This window comes from Macrotis lagotis, chromosome 4 (genome assembly GCF_037893015.1).
Source record: "Macrotis lagotis isolate mMagLag1 chromosome 4, bilby.v1.9.chrom.fasta, whole genome shotgun sequence".
Classification (NCBI taxonomy): domain Eukaryota; kingdom Metazoa; phylum Chordata; class Mammalia; order Peramelemorphia; family Peramelidae; genus Macrotis; species Macrotis lagotis.
This window is the reverse complement of record NC_133661.1, coordinates 182,366,415-182,377,253: the sequence shown is the minus strand read 5'-3', so window position 1 is coordinate 182,377,253 and position 10,839 is coordinate 182,366,415. Positions and strand designations below refer to the sequence as shown.

Sequence of the window (10,839 nt, the reverse complement as noted above, 5' to 3'; positions counted from 1 at the left end):
TACACAAAGGTAGACCTCCTCTCTGTCAGAGGTATGATACTATATCTGATATATGCTACAGTATCCTGGTATATGATAGCAGTTCATGAATCATAGTGTGAATTTTTAGTCATAGAAACATTTTTCACAGATCCACACTGCCTTTCCTCCCTCCCCTCCAACTCTACCCCAACTCTCCTAACAGATTAGCAGGGTGATTGAGAACAAGTACCTAAGTGCTCTCAGTTGTTTCCTCATCTGTAAAGAGGTGGGTATAACCGCACTACCTAAGTCATAAGATTGTTGATTGGAAAGCACTTTATAAACCACTTTTCCTGATACATAATTATGATATATATATATATATATATATATATATATACTATCTCAATGTCAGCTATTCTTATCACTGTTTATCCTTCTCTTAAATAGTGTCAAAGCAAGGGAGGCAGCCACCTAAGGCGTAATACAGGGTGGAACAAGATTCACGGAAAGACACTTTGAAAAATCACTTTTAATAAATGCCTTTGTTTAATGACAGGAAATACTTAGGTCTATGGCACTTAAGTATTTATTTTGCGGTAAGTTGTCATTTTTGTTACAGGGAAGGCTCAAAACCTCGGAGGACAAGAGATGCGGTATTTCACTGCATTAAGGGAAGTGCAATTTCCAAACCTGCCCAGGGTACTACCCAAATGTCTTGAGGCTGGCTCCGCAGCTAGGCTGTTTTGTCTGTCTGTCTGAGGGTATCAACCGTACCCTATAAGTAGGAAAAAAGCCTGGGTTGAGCTGAGGGCCTCCCCCTTGGGATATAGGGTGTCAAGAAGTCCCTCAGGGCCAGAGAAGGAAAGAATCTCTCCTCTGCCCTTCAGCCTTGGGGCTCAGCCACAGCCCACTCCCTTGATGAGGCTGGCGGCTTCGGGGATCTGGCGGAAGAGGTTTCTCAGGGTGTCGAGCTCCTGTGTGAGCTGGTCCACCCGGCTGCGGAGCCTTTCGTTCTCGGCCATGTATTCCAGCACCTTTTGCTGCGTCTCCTGAATGCGTCGTTTGGCTTTGTCCCGGCTCTTGCGGACCGCGATGTTGTTGCGCTCCCGCCGCAGCCGGTACTCCAGGCTGTCCTTGTTCACCGCTTTCTTGCCCTTATGGGGAGGTCCGGCTGGAGAGGGAGCTTTGAGGAGAGGACTGCAGGGAGGGGCAGCTGCGGCAGCCAAGGGGCCCTGTGGTGGGAGGAGTGAGAGGTACCAGAGATCAGGCACAAGACACGGAGGGTAAAACAACTTGGAGCTGGGAGAGAGCGCAAGGATGGGGGAGAAAGAGGACCGACCAACAGAGACTGAGAGTGTTAATGGGGGTGGGGAGAAAGTAGCCCTCTCTCTGCCGCCTTCAATATACATCTTGGTCTAGGAGACGTCCTCCATATCAAATCATCTATCCCCCTGCTTCCAGGCAAGGCTGAAGCCCAAACCAAGGGTTCCTGGTCCTAAAGATCCCAGAGGAAGGAACCCCCAGCAGCTTTCCTCCGCCACCCATTTCATTTTCTCACACCGCTGGGGACATTTCCCTCAATAGTGATCCTGAATCTCCCGCTTTGAAATTTATGAGCATTTCCTTTACTCCAGTGAGCCAGACAAGAGGCAAAGGCAGGGGGCCAGGGCTAATTGGAATACACAGAGCCCTTTAGTGAAGTGTTGGTGGGATGGGGGGGGGGCACTAGGGAACAGACAGAATTCAAAGAGACGCCTCAATATGCAGAGCTCTCGCTAGAAGAGATCATGGGAATCCTAGATATGTCCTGGAGAGTGTGGAAAGGGTCTTAGGGTAACTTAGAATCTTGCAGAGCCCTAAAAAGAGAGTCAGGGGAGTGGATCAGAACCTGAAGAGCTGTGGAAAGGGAATCTGAATCCTCAGAAGTTTATAGAGGAGTGGGGCATGGGTCATAATCCATAGCGCTTTAAAAAGAGATGTCTTCTGAGAAAGAAGGGTTCAGTTTGACGTTAGAGACACCCGTGCTGGTCCCCACTCAACTTCTGATCGTTTGAATTTAGGGGGCCCCAAGGAACCAAGAATAAGTGCATTAACCTCTTACCTTGAGTACTCGAAGGGGCTGGTTGGGTGTGCTCAGAGCTGGAGGCAAGTGCATGGCAGTCTGTCCACAGTGTGCCACCTGGTACTGCAGTGGGTTATAGCTGCCTCGGCTAGAGTTTCTTCCACATTCTGGCCCCCGAGGCTCTTCTTTCACCGACACTGCTCGGGGATCATAGCCATCCGCAGGGCTATAGGAGTTGGGCCCTAGGCCCTTCCGATCAGGGCCAAAGGCATGGGCTGGATAGACGAAGGTCCTGGGGTCTGGTGGGAGATAGTGAGGGAAAGCAGGAGTTCCAGGACCCTTAAGGCCACGAGGCTCAGGTTGTGGTTTGACAGTGAAGAGATCAGAGAGGAGCTGTTCCTCACCGGATTCAATGTAGGCCGACAGGTCGATGGAGGCCTCGTGGTCACACATGTCCCCCAGCTCCCCTGGCCCAGTTCGGCTGCCTGGGAACTCAAGTGGTTGGCCTCCTCGTTGGTCACAGTCGTAGTAGATCCCGTGGGACATGACCTAGCGGCCTCCCTCTACTCCCCGCCCTCTGGCCACACACCCTGTCCGGGGAATCCCCCTCTGGGTGTCTGGCTTATCCTCTGCCCTCTTGCTCCTTCTCAACTCTATCACCTCCTCTCCCTCTGGATCTTCCCCTCTCCTGGCTCCTGCCTTCTCTCTTCTTCTCCCCTACTCTTTTGTGGCCTCTCTCCTCCCTCCTTTGTGCTGCTTCCTTTTCCTTTCTGCTGCGGTCAGTAGCTCTCCTCTTCCCTTTTCCCCCCTTCTCTCCCTGGTGCAATGTTGGTGGTGGGGAGGGAGAAGGGAAGGCTAGCCAAGGGGGGACAAGGTGAATCCTGAATGAAGGAATTTGAGAGTAGGTAGTTGATCTTCACCAAATGAGGTCCTTGGTCTGTTTGGCAGCTGAAATTGTCACTCTTTTTTGCTGGTGCTCTCTCTTCTACTCCACCTGGTGAGTAAGGGGGACATCAGGGTCCTGGCATTGATGAGTGTTGGTGCTTCTCCAAGTAGAGCCCCTCACCCTTACACCCCACTCCCTCCCATTAGATCCTGAGTCCCACTTTCAAGTTACCTTGTCTCTTCCTCTGTTCCCAAATTGCTTTTAGTAGAAAGAGGTTTCAGCTCCTAGGGGAACAGTGAAAACCCTTTGTTGGCAGACCCCTAGACTAGCCTGAGCTCCACCCTAGACATAGTTCTGCCCCTTTCATCCTGGGCTCCACCTATCTCAGGGGTAGCACCTGCCCCCCCTTAGAAATCCCCCCCCAGACAATCTCCTGGAGCAAAGCAAAATAGGGTAAGACAGCCGGGTAGTGGAGGGAAGGGAAGTGATGGATTAGGAAAGAAGCGGCTGATTCATTTCACAGGGTGCCTGAGACTGCTGACCAGAAGTATTGAATACTACTTTATTGTGAAGTTAATAGAGTGACCAAATGTTTGCACAACTACTCCTCGAAGTAGGATAACTGGAACAGGGAAAAGAGCCCTGGATTTGTAGACAAAAGTTTTGTTATTCTTTGTAACATCATTTGGGGATTTACTGTCAAAGATACTGTAGTAGTTTGCCATTTCCTTCTCCAACTCATTTTACAGATGGGGAAACTGAAGCAAACAGGATTAAGTGACTTACCCAGGGTCACACAGCTAGGAAGTATCAGAAGTCAGATTTGAACCCAAAAAGTCAGTCTTTCAACCTCCAAGGTCTGGCATATTATCCACTATGTCACCTAGCTGACCTGGGTTCAAATACCAACTCTGCCACCTGTTTCCTTATCTCTAAAATGAGGGAGTTGGATTTACCGGTCTCATCATTATCATTATTATTATTATTATTATTATTTTAGAAGTTTTTATTTTCAGTTTCAAATTCTCTTTCTCCCTTCTCTTCCTTCCCTACTTATTGAAAAGGCAAGATATGTGATCCATTATACATATGAAATCATGCAAAACATTTTCAAAATGTTAGCTATGTTACCAAAAATAGCAAGAAAAATGAAGTGAAAAAATATGCTTCAATCTGCATTCAGAGCTCAGCAATTCTCTCTTTGGAGATGGGATAACATTTTTCATCATGAGTCCTTTAGAATTGTCATGGATCTATCGCACTTTAAATTCTATGATCCTGCCTGAATTTAGCAATAGGTCTCTCTCTCTCTCTCTCCCTAATTCATCCTCTGGATGAATCCACTTTGTAAGGTCTAACCAGGGCTGACAATGTTACTCTCTCACTCCAATATCTTGAGGCATTCCTGTTGCCTCTAGCATAAAATATAAACAGTGTGCCATTTAGGGTTCTGGCTCCTTCTGACTCCAAGCCTCCTTTCCATTCTTTACATGATTTTTATAGCTAATTCCTTTGTGGAAAACTGATCTTCATATCTCCATCTTTCTTCAAGGCTCAGCTAGGATACTTCCTTCTTCAATTAACTTTCCTTTATTTCCCCACTCCACCCCAGTAACTTTTCTCATTTTCCTTACATACATGTTATATCTGTTTGTGAGAATGTAAGTTCCTTGAAGGGAGAATCTGTTTCATTATTGTTTTCATTTCTCCCATAAACCTCACATAGTGTCTAGTCCATAGAAGGTATTTAATAAATGCCTGTTGAAGTAAATTGAATTATGTCAGATCCTGACTGAGTTCAGACTTAATGCACCAGAGAAGCTCTTGCCCTTGCTCTAATAGTACTAAAAACTTTGCTTTAATCTGTCTGTTTCTTATTTTCTTGTCATGACCTGGAGACCACAACTTTCAGAGGATAATGGCATTGTCCTGTCTCTGGAACACCTTTCCTTCTGCTACCTCCTTTTCAGGAGGGTGCCAGGACCCTTCACCAGGACCCTGAGATCTCTACCCCTGGCCTGGTTTCCCCCTTCCTTAGCAGTAGCATTAGCTCCACTGCTTCTCTTCTGTGTCCACTTCCTCTTTTGGAACTCAAGAACCTTCCTCTCCACAATCACCTCTCCATAGTGCTTTCTTTCTCAGGGGACTCTAGGACAACCTCATGGGCCCTTTTCACTTTGCACTTCCTGGTTTCATGCAACAGGACTCTCTAACCCCTTATCCCCCTCCATCACGATTGCCAAAATCCCTCTGCTTACAGGAACTTAGAATCATGGAATCAACAGTTCTTTCCCCTAAAAACCATGTTTGCTGACATTAATGGAAGGGGAAAAGAAAATTAAGTTGGTTTGAAATAATTGATGTTATAATATTAGGCAACATGACTTAGTGGATATAATAGTTGACAGGTACCCTGGATTCATAACCCACCACTGCCACTTATTACGATATCAGTATGATCATTGTCAAGTCATTTGATCTATGAGCCTCAGTTTCTTTATCTGTAAAATGAGAGAGTTAGCTTAATAACCCCCTCCCCACCCAACCCTGTGGATTTCCACATGTGAAGTAGAACACAAAAAAAAGATTATAGGTGAAACTTTCTCTCTGACCCTGGACAAATCATTTCACCTCTGCCTGCCTCAGTTTCCCCATCTGAAAATATGAAGATAATTATAACACCTACCTCCCAGGGTTGTTGTGAGGATCGAATGAAATAATTTTAAAGCATTTAGTAGTACCTGCAACATAGTAAGTGCTTTGCAAATATCAGCTATAATACTATATTCTATTGGTTACTTTTACTCTCCTACTTAATCTGTGCTTTTTTCTGTAGTACTTTGTACACTTTAACAAGATTTCCAAAGAATTCTCTTTTTTTTCCTCTATTTTTGCATCACCATAGATAACCCCTTCCCAAATAAAAACAGGGAAAAAAAGAAACCTTTGTGATAAAGCATTATCTAGCAAAACAAAACCCTAATAGTGGCTATATCCAAAAATGTATGTTTCTTTCTGCAATTTGGAATCTGGAAATAGATAGGGTTAGTCTTTGCCTTGATCTGAGTTTTTAAGTCTTTCAATATTGTTTTTGTTTATAATATTATTGTCATTATATAAATTATTCTTCCAGTTAAACTGACTTCATTCTGCATCAGTTTCGAATTGCCAGGATTCTCTAATGTCTCTTTTTGTCATTTCTTACAGTTCAGTAATATACCATTATACGCTTGTAACCAAATTTATTCCACCATTCATCTTTGCTTTTCTTTCCTCTTATTAATTCTCCTTTTTTTTTTTAGATTTTTTTTTTTTGCAAGGCAATGGGGTTAAGTGGCTTGTCCAAGGCCACAGCTAGGTAATTATTAAATGTCTGAGGCCGGATTTGAACTCAGGTACTCCTGACTCCAGGACCGGTGCTCTGTCCATTGCACCACCTAGCCACCCCAAATTCTCCTTTTAAGACAGGAAAGTTTGTTTTGCTTATGACTATTTTCCACTAAGTATTATCCTCCTTCTTAATTTGACTCCCCAGTTCTCATCTGCTTCCCAGTTTCTTCACCAAACTCTATGTGTGTTTGATTCTACTTTCAGTTAAGAGGGAGGTTTGCGGGGCAGCTAGGTGGTGGAGAGAATAGAAATGGGCCCTGGAGTCAGGCAAATCTTAGTTCAAATCCAGCCTTAGATACTTGACACTGTGTGACCTTGAGCAAGTCACTTAATACAGTAGCCTTATAGGAAAAAAAAAGGAGTTTTTAATTTTTTTCTGATAGCCTCAATCCCCACTAAACTCTGTGCCTAATTAATATAAATTCTTCTCAGTCATTCTCTCTAATATAACATCAAAGTGAAGATACTCCCAATTCCTCCCTCCATCTTTGTTCCTCCTTTTTTTCCCCCTCACAACTCAATTATGAGAAAAATATCTACCCCTTTCCTCTTCCTTTCCAAACCATACTAGTGTATTTCTTTTGTGCTTTGTTCTCTTTCTACTCAGAACAAAGCCAATCCATTCTCAGGTCCTCTGTTTTTGTTATAGAAGAAAAGGTTTTGTTTATTTTTGAGGCAACTGATGCTATAATAGCGATAATGCTGGGTCAGGAAGACCTAAGTTTAAATTTGACTCAGCACTTATTAGTTATGTGGTCCTGGTCAAGTCATTTAACCTATATTTACCTCAGTTTCTACAACTGTAAAATGGAGAAAATAAATGCAGTTCCCTCTTAGAGTTGTGAGGATCAAATGAAAAAAGTGTAAAAGAGGAAATGCATATTCTCTTTTCCTTTCCCTTATTTAACTACCTCATTTTCTTGGAAGTTGGGGAGGTTCTTCTTTCCCTACAAGATTTTTAGCCTTTCCTCCAATCAATAACCTTTTTAGGTTTCTCTTGAGTTCTGTTTTTACATTTCAAAGTTTCTACTCAGCTCAAAACCTTACAAAAATGATTGTTGAATTATACACACTTAGAAATCTATTTTACCCTAGAGGAAAAAAAAAAAGGAGATGGTAGAAAGAGTTCAGGAGGAGGGGAAGGGGGTGGTGTAGGTGATAGAGAAGAGGGAAGATCCATACCAATCAAACTACCAAATAACTACTTTCCTGAGCTAGAAAAACAAGTAACAGAATTCATCTGGAGAAACAAAAGGGCAAGAATAGCAAAGGAAAAAAAATGTAAAGGAAGGTGGCCTAGCTCTACCAGATCTAAAACTATACTATACTATAAAGTAGCAGTCGCCAAAACTGCCTGGTACTAGTTAAGAAATAGAGTAATGGATGGGTGGATTAGGATAGGTTAAAAGAAACAGCAGTAAATGACTACAGCAATCTACTGTTGACAAACCCAAAGACATCAACCTCTGGGATAAGAACTCACTATTTAACAAAAATTATTGGGAAAGGGGCAGCTAGGTGGCACAGTGGATAGAACACCAGCCCTGTAGTCAGGAGGATCTGAGTTTAAAGCTGGCCTCAGACACTTAATAATTACTTAGCTGTGTGACCTTGGGCAAGCCACTTAACCCCATTGCCTTGCAAAAAAAAATTATTGGGAAAACTGGAAAATAGTATGACAAAAACTAGGCATAGATCCACATCTCACACCCTATATCAAAATAAGGTCAAATTGGGTACAGGATTTAGACATAAAGAGCAAAACCATAGATAAATTAATAAACCAAAAAATATTCTATCTGAACTATGGAAAAGGGATAAATTTATGACAAAACAAGAATTAGAGTACATTATAAATTGCAAAATGAATGATTTTGACTATATTAAATTAAAATTTTTGCACTAATTAATAAAATCAATGCTGCCAAAATTAGCAGGAAAGCAGAAAGCTGGGAAACAATCTTTACAACTAGGAGTTCTGATAAAGGTCTCATTTCTAAAATATAGAGAAAATGACATCAAAATTATAAGGTCACAAGTCATTCTCCATTTGATAAATATTCATAGCAGCTCTTTTTGTAGTGGCAAAGAATTGGAAATTGAGGGATGCCCATCAGTTGGGAATGACCAAACAAGATATGATACATGAATACTATGGAATACTGTTGTTCTATAAGAAACCATAAATGGTTGGACTCTAGAGAAGCATGGAATATCTGATGCTGAGCGAAGAGAGTAGAACCAAGAGAACAATGCACATATCAACAACAACATTATGATATGAACAACCTGCTCCTCTCAGCAGTCCAGAGAGCTAGGACAACTGTACTTGACTAGTTATGGGACTATATTATCCCTGACTGGTTATGGGACTATATTATCCCCAACCAGAGGAAGAACAACAAAACAAGGCAAAGCACACAGAAAAAAAAAACCTTTCCGAATCTGATGAACACTTTATAAAAAATTATCTCTTAAGTATTCTTTCCCTTAATCCTGATTCTTCATGCCAAAAATTACTAATTTGCAAACATATTTAACAAAACCTATATGTAAAATGCTAACTAGACTATTCCCTGCTGAGGGGAAGGGGATGGGAAGTGAGGGTGGAGGGAATTGTTGTGACTTGGAAATATGCATGTACAATGGATGAAAATAAATTTTGAAAAATTTTTAGTTTTAAAAAAGAGAAGAGGGAAGATTGTGGGAGAGGACAGTCAGATATAACACACTTTTTTGTTTTTTTACAAGATGGTGGGATTGGGTGAACTGCCCAGTCCATGCAGCTAGGTGGTTGTTGGGTGTCTGAGGTGGAATTTGGGCTTAGGTCCTCCTGGCTCCAAGGCTGATGTTCTGTCTGCTGCACCACTTGGCTGCCCCACAACCCACTTTTAAGAAGGGATGAAATGAAAAGAGAGAGAAAATGGATGGAAGGAAATACAATTAGCAATAGCAATTGTAGGGAAAATTATTGAAGCAACCTCTCTGATGGGCATGATAAAGACTGCAATCCATCCCAGAGACAGAGCTGATGGTATCTGAACACAGAATGAAGTATGGTTTTCTTTTTCTTTTTCTCTCAATCTATTTTTCATGAGGTTTTCTATTTTTGTGGGGAACAGGGGCATTATGTTTCTTCTTACAAGAAGACTATTTTAGTAATTTGTAAATAAATAAAAAATGATTGTTTAAAACTCTTTTAAAAAAAGGGAAAATGAAAAAAAGGGAAAATGATCAATGTTGTAAAGATTGTGGAAAGATTGGGATGTTAATGCATTTTTGGTGGAGTTGTGAACTGATCCATCCATTCTGGAGAGCAATATGGTACTATGCCCAAAGAACAATAAAACTGATCATACCCTTTGTCCCTCAATACTAATACCAGGCCTATATCCAGAAGTAATTATAAAAAATGGGAAAAGTCCTACATGTTCCAAAATATTTTAGAAACTCTTTTTCTTGTGGCAAAGATTTGGAAATTGAGGGGATGACCATCAACTGGGGAATGACTGAACAAGTTATTTTGTATGAATGTTATAGAGTACTATTGTTCTTTAAGAAACCATAAATGGTGAGACTCTAGAGAACTATGGAACAAATTACAGGAATTGATGCTAAATGAAGGGAATGGAATGAACATTGTACACGTTAACTACAACAATTGATCAACTTGATGGATACACCTCCTCTCAACAATTCAAGAGAGCTAGGACAACCCTAGAAGACCTGCTATGGACAATGCTATACACATCCAGAGGAAAAAACAAAACAAAACAAAACCAAAAAAAAACCCCTATAGAATCTGAATGAACACTACATTCACTTTTTTAAAATTTCTCTTATGTTTTTCTTTCCTATTTCATGATTTTCTTTCTTTTCCCTTAATCTTAATTCCTCATACAGAAAATGACTAATATGTAAACATGTTAAACACAAATGTGTATATACAATATTCACCAGACTGTTCACCACTGAGGGGAGGAGGGTGGAAGGAAATTATGTAGCTTAAAATTATGCAAATACAAGTGGATGAATGTTGAAAAACTTTCATAACATGTAATTGGAAACATAAAATATCAATTGGAAAAAAAGTAAACAAAAACAAGTCCAATGGCAGTCAAGGCAAAAAAACCCTTTCTTTGCATGTAACTGGAAAAATAAATAAAATTTTAAAATGTTTAACATATAAACACAAATGTACATGTACAACATTCACTAAACTGCCACTGAGGGGAGGAGGTTGAGAAGGGAATATGGAAGAAAATTGTGCAACATATAGACAAGTGGATGAATGTTGAAAAACTTTCAAAACAAGTAATTGGAAAATAAAATATCAATAAAAAAAGAAATATGTTTAGCATAATTATACATGTATAATCTATGTTAGGGGAAAGGATAGGGAAGAGAGTGAGGGAGAAAAATGTACTCAAAATCTTACAAAAAATGATTGTTGAGGGGCAGCTAGGTGGTGCAGTGGATAAAGCACCAGCCCTGGAGTCAGCAGTACCTGGGTTCAAATCCAGTCTCAGACACTTAA

General features: G+C 41.1%; 1 protein-coding gene across 1 annotated transcript; it reads right to left on the bottom strand.

Moving 5' to 3' along the window:
• Positions 1 to 490: 490 nt before the first annotated feature.
• CEBPE (CCAAT enhancer binding protein epsilon) lies at positions 491 to 3,087 on the bottom strand. Its single transcript, XM_074231946.1, has 2 exons — positions 2,066 to 3,087; positions 491 to 1,196 (listed from the first exon to the last, which is right to left on the bottom strand). Exons 1-2 carry the CDS (start codon positions 2,570 to 2,572, stop codon positions 861 to 863), a joined length of 843 nt encoding a protein of 280 aa, XP_074088047.1. The 5' UTR covers positions 2,573 to 3,087; the 3' UTR covers positions 491 to 860.
• Between the last annotated feature and the right edge of the window lie 7,752 nt (positions 3,088 to 10,839).

Coding starts and splice junctions, on each gene's coding strand:
- CEBPE (XM_074231946.1), bottom strand. CDS start 2,572: ATGTCCCACGGGATCTACTACGACTGTGACCAACGAGGAGGCCAACCA. Junction 1,197..2,065: donor AGCCCCTTCGAGTACTCAAG/GTAAGAGGTTAA, acceptor CTCCCACCACAG/GGCCCCTTGGCTGCCGCAGC.